At 37.9% G+C, this 23,468-nt stretch overlaps 1 protein-coding gene across 5 annotated transcripts in view; it reads right to left on the reverse strand.

Moving 5' to 3' along the window:
- The window catches only part of LOC308609614 (ubiquitin carboxyl-terminal hydrolase 9X-like), a 115,537-nt gene that overhangs the window by 41,248 nt on the left and 50,821 nt on the right, over nt 1-23,468 (reverse strand). For 2 of the 5 annotated variants that reach the window (XM_081223332.1, XM_081223331.1), the window contains exons 21-25: nt 18,293-18,423; nt 17,842-18,120; nt 14,346-14,471; nt 12,227-12,352; nt 10,809-10,978 (exon numbers count right to left, since the gene is read on the reverse strand). In XM_081223332.1, coding sequence (XP_081079458.1) covers nt 10,809-10,978; nt 12,227-12,352; nt 14,346-14,471; nt 17,842-18,120; nt 18,293-18,423 — 832 coding nt within the window. The remainder of the gene's footprint in view (nt 1-10,808; nt 10,979-12,226; nt 12,353-14,345; nt 14,472-17,841; nt 18,121-18,292; nt 18,424-23,468) is intronic. The other 3 variants (XM_081223334.1, XM_081223333.1, XM_081223335.1) reach the window with 3 other exon arrangements.

A 23,468-nucleotide genomic window follows, 5' to 3' on the forward strand; every position in this document is an offset into this window, starting at 1 on the left:
AGAAAGCTGGGCTTCCCTGGTGGCACAGTGTTTGGGAGTCCGTCCGCCTGCCGATGCAGGGGACACGGGTTCGTGCCCCGGTCCGGGAAGATCCCACATGCCGCGGAGCGGCTGGGCCCGTGAGCCATGGCCGCGGAGCCTGCGCTCCGCAACAGGAGGGGCCGCAACAGTGAGAGGCCTGCGTACCGCCAAAAAAAAAAAGCTAATAACGAATTACATGATTATACATACTTAAAAAAAAACAAGAGACAGAAAGCAGAAAAAGAATTAAGGAGAAAGAATCAAAAATATGGAAACTGCACAGAAAATGGCAACAAATATGGCAGATATTAATCCAAAGACATAATTATTTTAAAAGTCAAGGTCTAAATACACTAAATAAAGGACACAGATTGTAAGAGAGTGTAAAAGAAATAATACCCAACTATATATTGCTATTAAAAAAAACCCATTTCAAAGACACAGTCGGATGCTGGAGAATATACTCTATGCTACCACCAATAAAAAGAAAGCTGGAGTAACTATAATAAAGAGAGAATTATAATTTCACAGAGTAGACTACAGAGCAAGGAAAGTTATCAGGAATGAAAAATGAGCATTAAATAATGATATATAACAATCTTTAATCTTTATGCACCTAACAACAGGTTCAAACTACAGAGGCAAAAATTGATAAAAATTCAAGGAGAAATAAATGAAACTCCTCTGCCAGTAATATATATTCTTCTCAGGCTGACACTAATACTCAATAAGATAGACTAATTTCTGGGACAAAAAACATACTTTAACAAATTTGAAAGAACAGAAATCACACAAAAGTATGCCCTCAGATCACAACAGATTTAAACTAAAACTGAACAAGAAAGCAATGGCTGGAAAACCCACAACAGATTAGAGGTTAAACCACATAATTGTATATAACACACGGGTCAAAGAATAAGTCTCAAAAAATTACTTCAAACAAAATGAAATTGAAAATATAGCATATCAAATTTATAGGGTACAGTAAAAGCAATGATGAGCAATTAGTAGTACCTGATGCACATACAGGAAAAGAAGATCTAGAATGACGAATGTAGGCATACACTTCAGAATAGAAAAAAATAGCAAATTAAATTCAGGGTAAGTAGAAAAATCTTTTAAAATTTGATTTAAAAAAAAAATCAACCAATAAATCTGTAACAAGGAAATTGAATCAATCATCAAAAACATTCCCCAACAGGGCTTCCCTGCTGGCGCAGTGGTTGGGAGTCTGCCTGCCGATGCAGGGGACACGGGTTCGTGCCCCGGTCCGCGAGGGTCCCGCGTGCCGCGGAGCGGCTGGGCCCGTGAGCCATGGCCGCTGGGCCTGCGGGTCCGGAGCCTGTGCTCCGCAACGGGAGAGGCCACAGTGGTGAGAGGCCCGCGTATCGCAAAAAAAAAAAAAAAAAAAAAAAAAAAAATACAGATGCAAAATACTCGAAAAGAACAACAAGCACATGAAAATGATCTTAACATCACTCATCATAAGGGAAATTCAAATCAAAACCATAAGGTATAATTTTACACACAACAGGTTGACCAGAATCAAAATAACAGGTATCATCAGAGATGTAGAGAAATTTGGACCTTCGTGCACCATTACTGGGAACGTTAAATGGTGCAGTTACCATGGAAAACAGTACAGAAGGTTCCCAAAAATTTTAAACTAAAATTATCTTACAATCCAACAATCCAAAGATAATCCAAATTATCTTACAACCCCACTTCTAGGTATATATCCAAAAGAATTCAAGGCAGGCTCTCAAAGAGATACTTGCATACCCAAATTCATTAGAGAATTATTCACTATAGAAGAAACCCAAATGTCTATTAACAGATGAGTGGATAAAGAACATGTGATATATATGTTTTTATATAATGTTATGCAAACTTACAAAAGAGGGAAATCCTGTCACATGCTGTAACATGGAAGAACCTGGAGGACATTATGCTAAGGAAAACAGGCCAGTCATATAAGGACAAATATTGTATGATTCCAATCATATGAATCTAAAGTAGATTTGGAGGCAGAGTCAAGATGGTGGTGTGGGAAGATGCAGAGCTAGCATCTCCCCAAAACTAGGGTGCCTGCAAGCCACTGGTGGGGGAACCTGACACCCAAGGAGATGGGAGGAACCCGAAAGTGAACTGGTAGGACATAAGGGGACTGAGCAGGGAGGAGAAGTGGAGGCCAGACAGGATCGGCACCCCTGAGGCCGGGGAGATCAGGGAGTATCCCCCCTCCAAAGCCCCATCCAGGCACCGTGGGTCCTGGGGGCACAGGAGGGAGGCTGGGAAGATCAGGAGAGGCAGGTGGGACGAGCCATTCTGGAGGAGTGGGAGGGGACCGAATGCCCTGACCACTGGGGCCAGAGGAGCCTTCTGAGCTCCCAGGCCAATTCCCTGCCCTCTGACGTCCCCTCCAGGTAATGTGGGTCCTTGGGGGCGTAGGAAGGAGGCTGAGGGGAGAATAAGAGAGGCAGTTGGGAGAGGCCCTCTGGGAGGAGCAGGAGAGGAGGGTGACTGCCCCACTCACTCAAGCCCAGGAAGCCTGCTGGGCTTGCAGGTGAAGTCCCCTGCCCTCTGAGACTAGGGGTGGGGTCACGCCTGGGCCCCTTCTGTTCCTTGAGCCTAAGCCATAACCTGCACGCCCTTTTCCAGCCTTGTGGATCCTAAGCATTAGCCCCACCCACTGCCCTAACGTCACTCTTGCTTAGGCCCCGTCCTCCAGAGCCAAGGCCTCCCTCCCCTTTTTCCTTTACCTCCTCCTCTTTTTTTACTATTGTGGTAGTGATGTACGTTCCGGTTGTTTCATCTGTATTTTTACTTTTATATTCTTTTTAACATATCTGTTAGTTTCCTAGTCTAATTTTATTTTTTACTTTGTTATTGTTCTTTTTTTGGGTCACTGCACTCAGCTTGAGGGATCTTGGTTCATGAACCAGGGGTCAGGCCAAAACTCCTGTGGTGTGAGCTCCAAGTCTGAATGACTGTACTACCAGAGAACCTCAGACCCCAGGGAATATTCACCAGAGTGAGGTCTTATGGAGTTCCTCATCTCAGCACCAAGACCCAGTTGTACCGAAAAGCCTACAAACTCCAGTGTTGGAAGCCTCAGGCCAAACAAACAAAAAGACAGGAACACAATCCCACTCAAGAAAAAAAGAAAAAAGACAGAGAGATGTCAAAAAAGTTTGTCACATATGAAGAAGGTAAAAACCTACAAGACCAAATAAATGAAGAGGAAACAGACACTCTACCTGAAAAAGAATTCAGAGTAATGACAGTAAAGATGATCCAGAATCTTGGAAACAGAATGGAGGCATGGATTGAGAAAATACAAGAAATGTTTAACAAAGATCTAGAACTAACAAACAGAAAAACAGAGATGAACAACACAGTAACTGAAATGAAAAATACACTAGAAGGAAATAATAACAGAATAACTGAGGCAGAAGAACGAATAAGTGAGCTGGAAGACAGAATGGTGGAAATAACTGCCAAGGAGCAGAATAAAAAAGAAAGAATGAAAAGAACTGAAGACCATCTCAGAGACCTCTGGGTCAACACTAGACACACCAACATTAGAATTACAGGGGTCCCAAAAGAAGAAGAGAAAAAGAAAGGGTCTGACAAAATATGTGACGAGATTATAGTTGAAAACTTCATAACATGGCAAAGGAAATAGTCACCCAGGTCCAGGAAGCACAGGGAGTCGCACACAGGATGAACCCAAGGAGAACATGCCGAAACACACAGTAATCAAATTGGCAAAAATTAAAGACAGAAAAATTACTGAAAGCAGCAAGGGAAAAACAACAAATAACATGCAAGGGAACTCCCATAAGGTTAACAGCTGATTTCTCAGCAGAAACTCTACAAGCCAGAAGGGAGTGGCGTGATATACTTAAAGTGATGAAAGGGAAGAACCTACAACCAAGATAACTCTACTCTGCAAGGATCTCATTCAGATTCGATGGAGAAATCAAAAACTTTATAGACAAGCAAAAGCTAAGAGAATTCAGCACCACCAAACCAGCTTTACAACAAATGCTAAAGAAACTTCCCTAGATGGGAAACACAAGAAAAAGACCCACAAAAACAAACCCAAAACAAGTAAGAAAAAGATAATAGGAACATACATATCGATAATAACCTTGAATGTAAATGGATTAAATGCCCCAACCAAAAGACAGAGACTGGATGAATGGATACAAAAACAAGACCTATATATATACTGTCTAAAAAAGACTCACTTCAGACCCAGGGACACATGCAGACTGAAAGTGAAGTGATGGAAAAAGATATTTGATGCAAATGGAAATAAAAAGAAAGCTGGAATAGCAATACTAGCGTCAGATAAAACAGACTTTAAAATAGAGACTGTTACAAGAGATAAGGATGAACACTATGTAATGATCAAAGAATCAATCCAAGAAGGTGTTAACAACTATAAATGTTTATGCAGCAAACAAAGGAGCACCTCAATACATAGGGCAAATGCTAACAACCATTAAAGGAGAAATTAACATTAACAAAATAATAATAGGGGACTTTAACACCCCACTTTCACCAATGGAGAGATTGTCCAAACAGAAAATAAATAGGGAAACACCAGCTTTAATTGACACAGTACACCAGATAGATTTAATTGATATTTAAAGAACATTCCACCCGAAAGTGGCAGAATACACTTTCTTCTCAATTGCACATGGAACATTCTACAGGATAGATCACACCTTGGGTCACAAATCAAGCCTCAGAAAATAGAAGAAAACTGAAATCATATCAAGCATCTTTTCTGACCACAACGCTATGAGACTGGAAATCAATTATAGGGAAAAAAATGTAAAAATACAAATACATGAAGGCTAAACAGCGCACTACTAAATAACCAAGAGATCACTGAAGAAATCAAAAAAGAAATTAAAAAATAATGAGAAACAAATGACAATGAAAACACAATGACCCAAAACCTATGGGACACAGCAAAAGCAGCTCTAAGAGGGAAGTTTATAGCAATTCTGTCACCTCAAGAAACAAGAAAAATCTCAGATAAACAACCTAGCCCTACACTTAAAAGAACTAGAGAAAGGGGCTTCCCTAGTGGTGCAGTGGTTGAGAGTCCGCCTGCCGATGCAGGGGACACAGGATCATACCCCAGTCCGGGAAGATCCCACAACCGCGGAGCGGCTGGGCCTGTGGGCGATGGCCGCTGAGCCTGCGCATCTGGAGCATGTGCTCCGCAACGGGAGAGGCCACAACAGTGAGAGGCCCGTGTATCACACACACACAAAAAAGAACTAGAGAAAGCAGAACAAAGAAAACCCAAAGTCAGTAGAAGGAAAGAAATCATAAAGATCAGAGGAGAAATAAATAAAATAGAAATGAAGAAAACAATAGCAAAGATCAGTGAAACTAAAAGCCGGATCTTTCAGTACCAGAACATAAACAAAATTGATAAACCCTTAGCCAGACTCATCAAGAAAAAGAGGCAGAGGATGCAAATCAATAAAATTAGAAATGAAAAAGGAGAAACCAAAACTGACACTACAGGGGCTTCCCTGGTGGCGCAGTAGTTGAGAGTCCACCTGCCAATGCAGGGGACGCGTGTTCATGCCCCGGTCCGGGAGGATCCCACATGCCGCGGAGCAGCTGGGCCCGTAAGCCATGGCCGCTGGGCCTGTGCGTCCAGAGCCTGTGCTCCGCAATGGGACAGGCCACAACAGTGAAAGGCCCGCGTACCCCCCCACACACACACACAAAAAGAACTGCCACTACAGAAATACAAAGGATTATAAGAGACTAGTACAAAAAACTACATACCAATAAAACAGACAGCCAAGAAGAAACGGACAAATTCTTGGAAAGGTACAATTTTCTAAGACTGAACCAGGAAGAATTAGAAAACATAAACAGACCTATCACAAGTAATGAAATTGAAACCAAAATAAAAAATCTTCCAACAAACAAAAGTACAGGACCAGATGGCTTCACAGGCGAATTCTATCAAACATTTAGAGAAGAGTTAAAACCGATCCTTCTCAAACTCTTCCAAAAAATCGAAGAGGGGGGCTTCCCTGGTGGCGCAGTGGTTGAGAATCTGCCTGCCAATGCAGGGGACATGGGTTCGAGCCCTGGTCTGGGAAGATCCCACATGCCGCGGAGCGACTGGGCCCGTGAGCCACAATTACTGAGCCTGCGCGTCTGGAGCCTGTGCTCCACAACGGGAGGAGCCAAAATAGTGAGAGGCCCGCGCACCACAATGAAGAGTGGCCCCCGCTTGCCACAACTAGAGAAAGCCCTCGCACAGAAACAAAGACCCAACACAGCCATAAATAAATTAATTAAATAAATTTTAAAAAAAAAAATCGAAGAGGGAGAAACACTCCCAAATTCATTTTATGAAGCCACCATCCCCCGATACCAAAACCAGAAAAAGAAGATATCACAAAAAAAGAAAATTATAGACCAATATCACTGATGAACATAGATGCAAAAATCCTCAACAAAATACTAGCAAACAGAATCCAACATCACAAAGGATCATACGCCTTGATCAAGGGGGATTTATCCCAGGGATGCAAGGATTCAATATACACAAATCAATCAATGTGAAACACGACATTAACAAATTAATGAATAAAAATCATATGATCATCTTCATAGATGCAGAAAAAGCTTTTGACAAAATTCAACACCCATTTAAGATAAAAACTCTCCAGAAAATGGGCACAGAAGGAACCTACCTCAACAAAATAAAGGTCATAATGATAAACCCACAGCAAGCATAATACTCAATGATGAAAAACTGAAAGTATTTCCACTAAGATCTGGAACAAGACAAAGATGTCCACTCTCACCACTCTTATTCAACATAGTTTTGGAAATCCTAGACACAGCCATCAGAGAAGAAAAAGAACTAAAAGGAATACAAGTTGGAACAAAAGAAGCAGAACTGCCACTGTTTGCCAATGACATGATACTATACATAGAAAATCCTAAAGATGCCACCAGAAAACTACAACTAATCAATGAGTTTGGTAAGGTTGCAGGATACAAAATTAATGCACAGAAATCGCTGGCATTCCTATATATCAGTAACAAAAAAATCAGAAAGAGAAATTAAGGAAACACTCCTATTCACCATTGCAACAAAAAGAATAAAATATCTAGGAATAAACCTGCCTAAGGAGGTGAAAGACATCTACTCAGAAAACGATAAAACACTGATGAAAGAAATCAAAGATGACATAAACAGATGCAGAAATATACCATGTTCTTGGATTGGAAGAATCAATATTGTGAAAATGACTATACTATCCAAAGCTATCTACAGATTCAATGAAATCCCTATCAAACTACCAATGGCATTCTTCACAGAATTAGACCAAAAAATTTTACCATTTCTTTGTAAACACTAAAAGCCCTGAACAGCCAAAGTAATCTTGAGAAAGAGAAACAAGAGTTGGAGGAATCAGGCTAGCTGACTTCAAATCATACCACAAAGCTACGGTAATCAAGACAGTATGCTACCGGCAGAAAAACAGAAATATAGATCAATGGTACAGGATAGAAAGCCCAGAAGTAAACCCACACACATATGAGCACCAAATTTACGACAAAGGAGGCAAGAACATACAATGGAGAAAAGACAGCCTCTTCAGTAAGTGGTGCTGGGGGCGCTTCCCTGGTGGCGGAGTGGTTAAGAATCTGCCTGCCAATGCAGGGGACACGGGTTCGAGCCCTGGTCCGCGAAGATCCCACATGCCTTGGAGCAACTAAGCCTCTGTGCCACATTACTGAGCCTGCGCTCTAGAGCCCGTGAGCCACAACTACTGAAGCCTGTGCACCTAGAGCCCATGCTCTCCAGTAAGAGAAGCCACCGCAATGAGAAGCCCGTGCACTGCAACGAAGAGTAGCCCCCACTCGCCGCAACCAGAGAAAAGCCTGTGCACAGCAATGAAGACCCATTGAAGACCCAATGCAGCCAAGACTAAATAATAATAAAGAAAAAATTTTAAAAAATAAAATAAACAATCACAGGGCTTCTATAATGCTATTTAAAAAAAAAAGAAGTGGTGCTGGGAAAACTGGATAACTACATGTAAAAGAATGAACTCAGAACACTACCTAACACCATACACAAAAATAAACTCCAAATGGATTAAAGACTTAAGTTTAAGACCAGAGACTATAAAACTCTTAGTGGAAAACATAGGAAAAACACTCTTTGCCATAAATCACAGCAAGATCTTTTTTGACCCACATCCTAGAGTAATGGAAATAAAAACAAAACAAATGGGACTTAATTAACCTTGAAACTTTTGCACAGTAAAGGAAACCATAAACAAGATAAAAAGACAACCCTCAGAATGGGAGGGTAAGCTGTGACAAAGTGAGGGAGTGACATGGACATATATACACTACCAAACGTAAAACAGATACCAATGGGAAGTAGCCACATAGCAGAGGGAGATCAGCTAGGGGGGTTGTGACCACCTAGAGGGGTGGGATAGGGAGGATGAGAGGGAGGGATATGCATGAGGGAAGAGATATGGGAACATATGTATATGTATAACTGATTCACTTTGTTATAAAGCAGAAACTAACACACCATCGTAAAGCAATTATACTCCAATAAAGATGTTAAAAAAAAAAGACAAAATCATAGAAACATAAAGTAGAAAGGCATTTTCCAAGAGGGAGGGTGTAGCGGGGAGTAGTGGTGGTAAGGTAGGTTGGAGAATTAGTGTGTAGTAGGAACAGAGTTTCAGTTCTGAAAGATGAAAAATAGTTAGAGCTCTATTGCAGAACCATGTAAATACCTTTAACATTAACTGTAGAGTTTCAAACAGTAAGTATGATGTCATGTATTTTTACCATAATAAAATAAATTAAAAATTCTCAGTAAAATATTGACAACTAAATACAGAAATATATACAATATGACCAAGTGAAATTTATTCCAAGAATGAAAGAGTGGTTCATTATATAAATCAGTAATGTTAATACAACACATAAATATAAAAAAGGGGAAAACCACATGACTATGTCAAATGATTCAGAAAAAACACCCAAATTTCAACTTTTTCATGATAAAAATACTTAATAAGCTAAGAATAAAAAGGAACTTTCTCAGGAAAGTAAAGGCATAAATGAAAAACTTAACAGCTAACATCACATTGGAAGAAAGAGTGAAAGCCTTCTCTCCATACCACGAAAGAGAAAAGGATGCTTGCTGTCACTATCTCTATTCAACATAACAGAGCAAGTAAGCAAAGGCAAATGACACACATCCAAATTGCAAAGGTAGAAGTAAAACTACCTCTTTTAACAAATGACAGGCTCTGATATTGAGAACACCCTAATGAATCCATTCAGAAGATAAATCCAGCAAAATTGTAAAATATAAAATCAAACAAAAATCATGTGTATTTCTAGGTACTAGCAAGGAACAACCCAAAAAGAAAATTAAGAAAACAATTCCACCTACAATAGCAGCAAAAATACTTTGTAATAAATAAAACCAAGAAGGTGCAATAGTGTCAAAAGAAATGAAAGAAGACCTAAATATAGAAAGATAACCTGCATCACATACTGAAACTTAACACTGTTAACATGTTAATACCACTCAGAGCAATCTATAGATTTAATGTAATTTCTTTCAAACTTCTGTTTATCACAGAAATGGAGAAACCTATTCTAAAATTTGAAGAAAAATGGACTTACTTAAATCTCTAAGTAGAGATTTCTCCATAGAGGATATACCATAAGCACATGAAGAGATGCTTAACATCACTAATCATAAAGGAAAATGAAAATCAAAACTACTGTGAGATACACCACACACCCATTAGGGTGGCTATTATTAAAATGTCAGAAAATAGCAGGTATGGAAGAGGATGTGGAGAAACTGAAATCTTTGTACACTGCTTGTGGGTGTATAAAATGGTGAAGCCACTGTGTAATTCAGTTTAGTGAACCCTGAGGAAGTTAAACACAGGATTTCTACATGACCTAATAGATCCATTCCAAATTACATGCTAAAAAGACTGAGAATGGGAACTCAAACACGTATCTGTGTTTACAACAATGGTCATAGCAGTACTACTCACAATAGCCCAAAGCAGAAACAATCAAAGTGTCCACCAACAGATGAATGCATAAGCAAAAATGTAATACATACATAAAATATTATAGAGCATTAAAAATGAAGGAAATCCTTCAACAAGCTACATGTATGAACCTTGAGATTTTGCTAAATGAAACACAAAAAGACTAATATTGTGTAATTCCACTTATATGAGGTACTGACAATAGGCCAATTCACAGAGGCAAGACATATATTAGAGGTAAACAATGGCACAGGTTTGGAAATGGGAGTAAGTTACTACTTAAATAATGTGTTTGGGATGATGAAAAATTTAGGAAATAGAGGTGATGACTGCCCAGCAGTGTAAATGTTTTCAATGTCCCCGAACTGTTCACTTAAAAGTCAATAAAATGTCTAATTTTTTGTTACAAATAACTATACACTTTACCACAATTAAAAAACTGTAAAAGAAATTAAAAAATCAACAGGGGCATTTTCCAGAGATAAAAACATATTTAGGTTAAGTGAAATATATTAAATACATGTTTTCTAAATATCAAAGTGCTAATGTAGACAAGAAAAAGGTTTCCTTATTTGACTTGAGATAAATTTTGATCAAAATTAATTCATGTCTGCCTAAAAGAATAAGATCAGACTTCTCTCAAAACAACAACAACAAAAAATCACTTACTTGCTGGGACAGTGTAACAGTAAGTCAATGATAAATGTCTGCCAGTCCTTTTCTTTACTAAGTGCATCCAGGGCTGTTGGAATTAGAGCAAAACATAATGTCATCACTTCCAATGCTTCACAGCAAACCTGTTCATCTTCCATGTCTGGCCCATTGCCTGTATTGGTGGCCTGTAAAATTATGATGAGGAGTAAATTACCAGTGACACAGTTAGGACAAAGTCACAAACCTTCAAGTTAGTATTTAAAACTTAAGTATACTCACTAAAAACCATTTGTCTTCAGTCTCTTCACCTGTAGCTTTTGAGATCCTTTGGAATATATCCCAAAGGGGATTAAAGAAGTATGCTCAGTAAAAGCTAAGAATCACTTCCTTGTTCTTCTGGGTGTAAGTGGTGTACTTCTGCATTAATCATGATTCCTTTCTAAAGAATAACTCTGGCACTGTACTTGGTTCTTTGATTAGTTTTCTTGTACAGCGTATCTAAAATTCCATTTTATTAAAAAAGCAACTGGCCTACACAAATGTTGAGAAAGGTTATAGAAGACTTTTCCAACCTAAAATTTTTCAAGTTGGTAGCTAATAATTTATAATCTGCCTCCACTTATCAAAAAAAATAAAATCGGGGCTTCCCTGGTGGCGCAGTGGTTGAGAGTCTGCCTGCTGATGCAGGGGACACGGGTTCGTGCCCCGGTCCGGGAACATCCCACATGCCGCAGAACAGCTAGGCCTGTGAACCATGGCTGCTGAGCCTGCGCAACCGGAGCCTGTGCTCCGCAACGGGAGAGGCCACAACAGTGAGAGGCCCGTGTACCGCAAAAAATAAATAAAAATAAATAAAATCAGTATAATATATGTCTAGAACAGAATAGTCATTCAAATATTCCAAAAAGGGAAGCTCTACAATTCCATTATCCACTCTCCTCTCTTAAATATACAGAAAAGACTATCAAAGACAAGTAAACAGAATAGAAAATCAAAGAGCTAAACAAAGTCTCATTTCTGTAAATAATTTGCTTAATCAAATGAGAAACAGGGATAATACCTAAATGGTGGAAACCGTTGCTGCTTTTGAGTGCTATAAAAGAAGCAAGTAAAGTACTTGGACATCATAATTACACAACTTGAAGAAAGAAGAATAATTAAAGAAAACTGGGAAAAGCAAATTCTTTATGGCATAACTATATTCAACTGAATAAGAGATAAGATTTAGAAAAAAGCTGCCTTACAGTGAGATTTTGAAGTAGTTTATTTTCAAAATAAAATTTTATACATTCTCATCCTAACTACAGAAGTTTATTTTAAACCATTAGATACACAGTGATTGGTCTTTAAAGATGGCAGACAAGATGAAAAATGTAGTCATATACATAATTAACATGTACACAAAAGGAATGCATTTCTGTAATAACTCTTACCATCTCATAAATTTTAGTGATTTCTTCATTTGAGCTAAATACTAGCTCTAATGTCCCACATCCTGATGCCCAGATGATTTTTTGTATAGCTCTAATTTCACAAATATCAGGCATATATCTTGAAGCCTGAAAGAAAATGAGTAATTAAAGCGCTGACAGAATATTAGAGTCAAGTAATCAGAAAACAAAACTTTTTTGTGAAAACAGCAGAATAAATGGTTATAAATAAAGTAACTATGACAGTCTATGCTATCTTTAAGATGCGAAGTAGCCTTGGTCCTGCAGATGCAAACCATTATATATAGGATGCATAAACACCAATCACAGGGAACTATATTCAATATTCTGTGATAAACCCCATAATGGAAAAGAATGAAAAAGAGTATGTATAAATATATGTACAACAATCATTTTGCTGTACAGCAGAAATTAACACATTGTAAACCAGCTATACCTCAATAAAAGTAAAAAATAAATTAATAAAAGAAAAACAAAGTAGCCTTGGTCCCATGTTTTTTGGATCTTAACATCAAGTCATAAACATATAAAGACAGGGCTTCCCTGGTGGCACAGTGGTTAAGAATCTGCCTGCTAATGCAGGGGACACGGGTTTGAGCCCTGGTCCGGGAAGATCCCACATGCCGCAGAGCAACTAAGCTCCCGTGCTACAACTACTGAGCCTGTGCTCCAGAGCCTGTGCGCTACACCTATTGAGTCCATGTGCCACAACTACTTGAGTCCATGTGCCACAACTACTTAAGTCCATGTGCCTAGAGCCCATGCTCTACAACAAGAGAAGCCACCACAATGAGAAGCCCAGGCACCGTAACGAAGAGTAACCCTCACTCACCACAATTAGAGAAAGCCTGCGTGCAGCAACAAAGACCCAATGCAGCCAAAAATAAATTAATTAAACTAAACTAAAAAAAAAAACAAACCATATACAGACGAAGCAAAATCATGCTTATCAGCTATAGCCACAATGTAGGCTTCAGGTTAAGATCTAATCTGGCTTGAACATTTTTCATAAGAATTTTACAAACACAGAAACCAAATTACCCAGCCATTCCACTCCTATATGTTTACCCAGAAATAAGAAAACATGTGCCAAAGAGGCACTTGTGACTTACTGGTGATTTTCAAAATGGCTCTATTCCAAATAGTAAAAAAACTAGGAATAACACAAGTGTTCATTAACAGAACATACAGGATGACCATAAAGTGTAATATTACTCAAAACAGATAAAGTATTTACATATAATATAGCACTGATAAATTTCAAAATCATGCGGACTGAAATAATCCAGACACAAAGGAGTATACAATTTTTTTTTAAACTGGATAGAATTTTTATTGGCATTGCCTTGACTCTATAGATCAATTTGGTAACTTATACTTTTACCATATTGTCTTCTATGTTACAGAAGACTCTATGTATTTGTCTTTAATTTCATTTATAATATGGTTTATGTAAAATTTAAGAAAATGATTACTACTCTACAGTGACAGAAGCAGAGCAGTAAATACCTCCAGTCAGGAAGAGAAAATTTTGGGGGCTGACAGAAATATCCTGTTTCTTGACTGTACCATTAATTTAAACATTATGTCAAAACTCAGTATATGTTTTATTTTGATCTACTTTATGCAATATACATTACAGCTCAAAAGGCCTGTTTAAAAGTTTTTTAAAAGTAGTTTCTAGGGCTTCCCTGGTGGTGCAGTGGTTGAGAGTCCGCCTGCCGATGCAGGGGACACGGGTTCGTGCCCCGGTCTGGGAAGATCCCACATGCCGCGGAGCGGCTGGGCCCGTGAGCCATGGCTGCTGAGCCTGCGCGTCCGGAGCCTGTGCTTCGCAACGGGAGAGGCCACAACAATGAGAGGCCCACATACCGCAAAAACAAAACAAAACAAAACAAAAAGTAGTTTCTAAAGTACTGATGTTAATATGTAATAGTAAATACAATTTTAGTAAATTTTAGTTAAAATAAGAGAATCTAAAGTGATATTCTCAGAATATTCAACCTCAGATTGTGATATTCATGAGTAAGTAGAGACTGTGTCAAGAGTAATAAAAAATAAGCCAACCAAGATCCCAGAACTTTCAAAGTTTGATACTAACCTCACCAGATATTTGTTGAGCGAGGCGTACTGATACATTTCTAAGCATGCACTCAGATGCTGGGTTAGGAATGCTCTGAAGGGCATTTTGTAGCACCACTGCTTGATCATGAGTAATGTGGTTAATCTGAAAAAAGTTAATTAACCTTTTTACTTGGAGTAAAAAACTTGTACACGACTAAATTTCAAAAATTTGTACACAGCAAAAACCCAGCCATATGCTCCTCATCCACCATCACTCTCTGAGGATATCATCCTTCTACTTATCTACTGTAGAATATATGGTGCTTAGCATAAAAAAGCATTTCAGATTGCCAACCTGTAGACTGCCTCTGTTAGTTGCCTTTTAAAAAGTGACAATATTCTTCAACAAACTCCAATTTCACATGAATTCAACTGTTTCTACAACTATGTTCACTTTCACTTGCATGACATAATGACACAGCTCTGAACAAATCTTTTATAGGTCTTCAGTAAAATCCTTTTCCCAGGCCTCCTACTCAGCAAATGACCATGCTTGCTGTGATATGACTAAGGAAACTGGGGGCAGCAGATAAACAGACTTTCAATTTCTTACCATCTAAGCTCTAAAATTATTTCTCTCACTTCCTTCCCTTTCAGTCTTTAAAATGTTTTTTATATTTTGTTCATAAGTACTTTTTTAACTGTGCTCTAAACACACATCACCAAAAATATGCTAAAGTCTCCCTCCTCCTCTGTATATACCTTTCTTTTACAGTCAAGTTTTGGTAAGAAAATCTTTTCAAAAATAGATGTTTTAAAGAATTCAAGAGTTTGCAGAGGTGTTCCTACAGTCTGTAGGTGGACAATGAAGACTGATTAGGTACAAGGTTTCCAGCTCTTCTCTCTTAACTTCAAATGGGACAAGTTTAACATTTTGTTATTTATTATGATGTACATAATAATTATGTAAATCCTTCCATAAGTATTTGAAGGTCTACTTGCCAGGTGCTACTACATGAGATTTCAAATAAAAAGTGAATGTAGCACAGGTGGTGTAAGTACAGTTTCAGAGTAAGTACAGTTGCATCTTTACAGAGTTAAACTCTCAGGTCCTTTTTACTATTTGTGCAAAGTTATTTCATCTCTTTAGATCTTAAATTTTCACTTAAAAAACAGGAAGAAATAAAAGTGACTGACCAAATATATTTATATTAATGATTAAATAAGATAAAGTATAATAATTAACATAAAGGAACTCAATATATTCACATGATTACTAATTTCTAATGAACTAGCCTGAACACATATAGGAATCATGTACGCTTTTGTTAACATTTCACCTTAAGCAATATGTTATATAATAGATTATCTGTGAAAAGAATAAAAACATGTTTTCAAACTGTTAATTCAATTTTACTAATTATTTAGGGTTTATTTTTTAAATCAAAGGCTTACCGCACTTTTACACTGAAATTGCTCGTTAAGAACACCACTGATATGTTAATTTCCAATTCAACTCAGTAAACTAGGATGAGGATTAAGTACGGTCTACAAGGCAAAAATAACTTTCCTTTCACTTACTGTATTGGCAGAACTAAACATTTTCTATTAAAAACAAACAAGGTCTCAAACTTCATGAAAAAGGAATTAAGTTAAAGAAGTAATAAAAGTATAAATGTGGAAACGATAACATATTACTTGAGTATAAGTAAGTTCTTAAATCCATGAGGAAAAATACCCAGAATTAATTTTCTTCACTAGTTACTGTATTTATCAACTTGTAACCCTCTTCTAAATATTATATGTGGTTATATAATAAACATATTTTAAATGCTAATTTTTCACTTAACTCCTTACTAAAAATGTGGGCAACTTGCAATTAGACCCTATTATGTACCTTAGTATCCTTATGGCATTTTCTAAATAGTAAGTCTTAGGGAAAAGGACAAGAAGATACATATAATTGCTTTGTTACTTCATTAAGCCACTATGGAAAGGATCATGACCAGAACCTATCTGTTTTTATGTAAATATGCACAGAAACCACAATATAAAGCAATCAAACTTACAGTGAGGACAGAGCACTATAAATTTCTTCTCTAAAAGTGCTTCTACAAATTTTAACTTTTTAAATGAAATTTTCAAAATTATATAAAAACATAGAGACTATAAATAACCTTCAAGTACCCATTATCTAGCTTCAATAATTGTAAACAAAAGGCTAATAAACTTGTTTCACTGAATCCCCAACTCACTAACTCTGCCCACATCACCCCAGAATTATTCTGGAGAAAGTCCCAGACATTCTATTTTATTAGAAATGACTTAGCGTAACTCTTATCTTTTTTTAATTTATGCTAATTTTATTTTATTATTTATTATTTATTATTATTCTTTTTGGCAGCCCCAGTTGCTTGCAGAATCTTAGTTCCCTGACCAGGGACTGAACCTGCATCCTGGCAGTGAAAGTGCTGAGTCCTAAACACTGGACCACCAGGGAATTCCTAATGACTCTTCCTTTAAACAAAATCCACAATACTATTCTCCCACCTAAGATAATTAATAACTCTAACATCAAATATCTAGTAATTATTTAAATTTCCTTGATTAAGAATTAACCCATTTCTGATGGAAAAAAAATCTGTATCCCTAAGCTATTTTATCTTCAGCAGTTTAATAAAACCATCACTTGTAATGTAAATAAACTCAATTGCAGTGAGAATTGGAAGCCACATTCAACCTTTGCATCAAATCTCAGCATATTTTGAAAGCATCCAGTGACTGTGCTTTAAGGATGCTACCAGCATAAACAGAGAGTCTTTTTTTTTTTTTTTTTTTTTTTACGGTACGCGGGCCTCTCACTGTTGTGGCCTCTCCCGTTGCGGAGCACAGGCTCCTACGTGCAGGCTCAGCGGCCTTGGCTCACGGGCCTAGCTGCTCCGTGGCATGTGGGATCTTCCCAGATCGGGGCACGAGCCCGTGTCCCCTGCATTGGCAGGCAGACTCTCAACCACCGCGCCACCAGGGAAGCCCAACAGAGAGTCTTTGTCAGTCACAGTAGTTACGTTGGTCAGTGGGATGACACGTGGGTGACATGCCAAATACATCTTTTCTTTTATAACCAACTGTCTTTATATATCTTTCAGGTATGAGGCAACAAAAGATTCATGTGAAGTTTTTATGAGACTTAAAACAATTGAAAAGTCAAAAAAGAAAAAAAAGGGGGCACTGAAGGGGAATGAAGTATCCTCTGAGGTTAGTGTAATCAGCATATCACATTTACATTTGGGGACTTCCCTGGCAGTCCAGTAGTTAAGACTCTGTGCTTGCACTGCAGGGGTCCCAGGTTCAAACCCTGGTCAGGGAACTAAGATACCACACGCAGCACAGCACAGCCAAAAAAAAAAATTTTTTTTTAATATTTCAACACAAATATAACTTAATAGAGTGAATTGAACTTGCATTCTCTCACTGAAGGGTCTAACTTTAAAAATTAAATATTAACGACAAAACATTTTTAAAAAATGTATTACCGGTGTTATGGGGTCTGCACCACCTACAACTGGTTGACAAGCCTCTGCTACAGCTCGAACATGGCCATAGCCTATAGCAGTTAACAATAGTTTGGCTATTTTAAGACCACTGAAGTAAGCACCCCTTCGTGTCTCCGTATCTGTATTAGGCAGGAAGTTATTTCTTGTTAGCATACTCAGCACAAGGGGTAAGCCACCACTTTTCAAGAAGTGAAGTTGAAAGTCAGAGGAATCATCTGCCAAAAGTGCACCAGCGGGCATTAACAAGGCATAAACTACCTGGAAAAAATAAGTGTGGGGGGACAGAAACTGTATTAAAGATGTTAAAAATAATTTTATAACTTCTATTTCCCTTATCATTGCTAAGAAATTCTTAACTATTTCAAAAGATTATAGACAATCATATCACCATATCATGAAAAATTCTACTTTTGAAAAGGAAAATACCAACCTCTGTTAGGTACAGCACTCGGGAGGCAGAAGGACCAAAGAAAAGTGAATCAAGAGATGGTCCAAGGTTATTTTCTCCAAGTTTTGCCTGGTCCAAACAAACAGCTCTTATTTTTTCTATTGTTGTGCTATCTGCAAAGGAAATAGACACAGACTAAAGTAAAATATTCAATACATTGTTAATATTTCACATATATACTGAAGAGTATTAAACATTAGACATCATCTATAAATTCAATTAAGTTGAGCTATAAGTTCACATGTTACAAGACATAACCAGACCTGGACTGGTTAGTGATCAAACAGGGCTCTTTAATCATCAACCCAATATATGAAGGGAACACTTTCCTATCCAGACACCTCAAATCAACAGGTTCTCCTTCATCCACTGGAGACAGAAAAAAAAAAAAAAAACCACAAACCACAACACTGAAAAGGAATTAGTTCTTCTTGAAACACAAACACAAGCTCCTCCCACCAAGTTCTCAATTATTTGTCTCATATGACATTACAAATAAACTGTTTGAGCTTTACTGAAAATTTTGAGTTTCAAAAGAAGGTACACTTGAAAAAGAAAATGGCAAAAGTAACAATTATTCCTAATGTATACTTAAAATAAGAAAAGCTATTTATTTTGTTTTGTCATATAAAGATGTGAAGCTTAGAAAAAAAACCCACACAGTGAAAGATTACACTAAAAAGATAGTTCCTTCTTAGAAGAAAACTTAGCAGCAAATCTGCATGACCTTAGATAAGGTATTGATCTCTTATATATAATGCCAAAAGAACAAGTGTTAAGAAGAAAAAGAGATAAACTGGACTATAACAAAGGACATTATTTACAGAGTGCAAAGAGAACACACAGAAGAAAATGTTTAAGTTATGTGATTTGATAAAGGACTTGTACCTGAATATATCAAGAACATTTACAAAACAATAATAAAGACAAATAACCCAAATGAAAAAGAAGCAAAGGCCTTGAACAGACATTTCTCCAAAGATAGGCAAATTGGTAGTAAGCACATCATCAGTAATCAAAGAAATGCAACTCAAAAACATGACAAAATACGACTTCACGTGTTGCTGAAAACGTGGAGAAAATGGAACCCTTATACCTTACTGTAGGAATAGAAAATGTACCATATATTTTACCATGGTAAGAAAACAAAAACAAAAGCAAGGCAAATGACTTAGTGATTTTTTGGGGGGACCCATGATGAGCTGATAGATAATAAAAATGCTGCTCAGTATTTGTTCAGAATAAGGCAATGTCAAGTTTGCACTGATTAAAGAACTGAAGGAATCAATAGCAGAATAACTGAGGCAGAAGAACGGATAAGTGATCTGGAAGACAGGATGGTGGAATTCACTGCTGCAGAACAGAATAAAAAAAAATAAATGAAAAGAAATAAACACAGCCTAAGAGACCTCTGGGACAACATTAAATGCAACAACATTCGCATCATTCGGTCCCAGAAATAGAAGAGAAAGGACCGGAGAAAATAGGTGAAGAGATTATAGTTGAAAACTTCCCTAACACGGGAAAGGAAAGAGCAACCCAAGCCCAGGAAGTGCAGAGAGTCCCACACAGGATAAACCCAAGGAGAAGCATGCGGAGACACACAGTAATCAAATTGGCAAAAATTAAAGACAAAGAAAAATTGCTGAAAGCAGCAAGGGAAAAACGACAAAGAACATACAAGGGTACTCCCATAAGGTTAACAGCTGATTTCTCAGCAGAAACTCTACAAGCCAGAAGGGAGTGGCATGATATACTTAAAGTGATGAAAGAGAAGAACCTACAACCAAGATTACTCTACCTGGCAAGGATCTCATTCAGATTCGATGGAGAAATCGAAAGCTTACCAGACAAGAAAAAGCTAAGAGAATTCAGCAACACCAGCTCTACAACAAATACTAAAGGAACTTCTCTAAGTGGGAAACACAAGAGAAGGACCTACAAAAACAAACCCAAAACAATTAAGAAAATGGTAATAGGAACATACATATCGATAATTACCTTAAACATGAAAGGATTAAATGCTCCAACCAAAAGACACAGGCTTGCTGGTTGGATACAAAACAAGACCCATACATATGCTGTCTACAAAAGACCCACTTCAGACCTGGGGACACATACAGACTGAAATTGAGGGGATGGAAAAACCTATTCCATGCAAATGGAAATCAAAAGAAAGCTGGAGTACCAATACTCCTATCAGATAAACTAGACTATAAAATAAAGAATGTTACAAGAGACAAGGAAGGACATTACATAATGATCAAGGGATCAATACAAGAAGAAGATATAACAATTATAAATATATATGCACCCAACATAGGAGCACCTCAATACATAAGGCAACTGCTAACAGATATAAAAGAGGAAATTGACAATAACACAATTAATAGTGGGGGACTTTAACACCTCACTTACACCAATTGACATAAATTGAAGAAATCATATCAAGCATCTTTTCTGATCACAACACTATGAGATCAGAAATCAACTACAGGGAAAAAAACGTGAAAAACACAAACACATGGAGGCTAAACAATACGTTACTAAATAACCAAGAGATCACTTAAGAAATCAAAAAATACCTACAGACAAATGACAATGAAAACACGACTATCCAAAACCTATGGGATGTGGCAAAAGCAGTTCTAAGAGGCAAGTTTATAGCTATACTAGCCTACCTCAAGAAACCAGAAAATCTCCAATAAACAATATAACCTTACACCTAAAGGAATCAGAGAAAGAAGAACAAACAAAACCCAAAGTTAGCAGAAGGAAATAAACAATAAAGGTCAGAGCAGAAATAAATGAAATAGAACCAGAGAAAAGAATAGCAAGGATCAATAAAACTAAAAGCTGGTTCTTTGAGAAGATAAATAAAATTGATAAACCATTAGCCAGACTCATCAAGAAAAACAGAGGACTCAAATCCATAAAATTAGAAATGAAAAAAGAGAAGTTACAACAGACACCATAGAAATACAAAGCATCCTAAGAGATGATTACAAGCAACTCTATGCCAATAAAATGGACAACCTGGAGGAAATGGACAAATTCTTAGAAAGGTACAACCTTCCAAGATTGAAACAGGAAGAAACAGAAAATATGAACACACCAATCACAAGTAATGAAATTGAAACTCTGATTAAAAATCTCTCAACACGGGCCTCCTTGGTGGCGCAGTGGTTGGGAGTCCGCCTGCTGATGCACAGGATACAGGTTCATGCCCCGGTCCGGGAGGATCCCGTATGCCGCGGAGCGGCTGGGCCCGTGAGCCATGGCCGCTGAGCCTGCGCGTCCGGAGCCTGTGCTCCGCAACGGGAGAGGCCACAACAGTGAGAGGCCTGCGTACTGCAAAACAAACAAACAAACAAAAAAATCTCTCAACAAACAAAGGCCAGGACCAGATGGCTTCACAGGTGAATTTTATCAAACATTTAGAGAAGAGCTAACACCCATCCTTCTCAAACTGTTCCAAAACAATGCAGAGGAAGAAACACTCCCAAACTCATTCTATGAGGCCACCATCACCCTTATACAAAAACCAGACAAATATACTACAAAAAAAGAAAATTACAGGCCAATATCACTGATGAATACAGATGCAAAAACCCTCAACAAAATACTAGCAAACAGAATCCAACAACACATTAAAAGGATCATACAGGAATTAAAGCTCCACAATCAACTTGATGTACCCTCCATCTGTGGAATACATGAATAGACAACGAATCATCCCAAATTGAGGAGCCAGGAGTCAGTGCTGTGCCTCTGACATAGGAGAGCCAACTTCAGGACACTGGTCCACAAGAGACCTCCCAGCTCCACATAATATCAAACGGCAAAAATCTTCCAGAGATCTCCATCTCAACACCAGCACCCAGCTTCACTCAACGACCAGCAAGCTACAGTGCTGGTCACCCTATGCCAAACAACTAGCAAGACAGGAACACAACGCCACCCATTAGCAGAGAGGCTGTCTAAAATCATAAAAAGTCTACAGACACCCCAAAACACACCACCAGACATGGACCTGCCTAACAGAAAGACAAGATCCGGCCTCATCCACCAGAACACAGGCACTAGTCCCCTCCACCAGGAAGCCTACACAACCCACTAAACTAACCTTAGGTACTGGGGACAGACACCAAAAACAACGGGAACTACGAACCTGCAGCCTGCAAAAAGGAGACCCGAAACACAGTAAGATAAGCAAAATGAGAAGACAGAAAAACACACAGCAGGAGAAGGAGCAAGATAAAAAACCCACCAGACTTAACAAATGAAGAGGAAATAGGCAGTTTACATGAAAAAGAATTCAGAATAATGATAGTAAAGATGATCCAAAATCTTGGAAATAGAATAGATAAAATGCAAGAAACCGTTAACAAGGACCTAGAAGACCTAAAGATGAATCAAGCAATGATTAGAAACACAATAAATGAAATGAAAAGTACTCTAGATGGGATCAATAGCAGAATAACTGAGGCAGAAGAATGGTTAAGTGACGTGGAATATAAAATAGTGGAAATAACTACTGCAGAGCACAAGAAAGAAAAAAGAATGAGAAGAACTGAGGACAGTCTCAGAGACCTCTGGGACAACATTAAATGCACCAACATTCAAATTATAGGGTTTCCAGAAGAAGAAGAGAAAAAGAAAGGGACTGAGAAAATATTTGAAGAGATTATAGTTGAAAACTTCCCTAATATGGGAAAGGAAATAGTTAATCAAGTCCAGGAGACACAGAGAGTCCGATAAAGGATAAATCCAAGGAGAAATACGCCAAGACACATATTAATCAAACTGTCAAAAATTAAATACAAAGAAAACATATTAAAAGCAGCAAGGGAAAAAAAACAAATAACACACAAGGGAATACCCATAAGGTTAACAGCTGATCTTTCAGCAGAAACTCTGCAAGCCAAAAGGGACTGGCAGGACATATTTAAAGTGATGAAGGAGAAAAACCTGCAACCAAGATTACTCTACCCAGCAAGGATCTCATTCAGATTTGATGAAGAAATTAAAACGTTTACAGACAAGTAAAAGCTGAGAGAGTTCAGCACCACCAAACCAGCTTTACAACAAATGCTAAAGGAACTTCTCTAGGCAAGAAACACAACAGAAGGAAAAGATCTACAATAACGAACCCAAA

The sequence above is a fragment of the Mesoplodon bidens genome, assembly GCF_964165515.1.
Source record: "Mesoplodon bidens genome assembly, chromosome: Y".
In the NCBI taxonomy this organism is placed as follows: Eukaryota; Metazoa; Chordata; class Mammalia; order Artiodactyla; family Ziphiidae; genus Mesoplodon; species Mesoplodon bidens.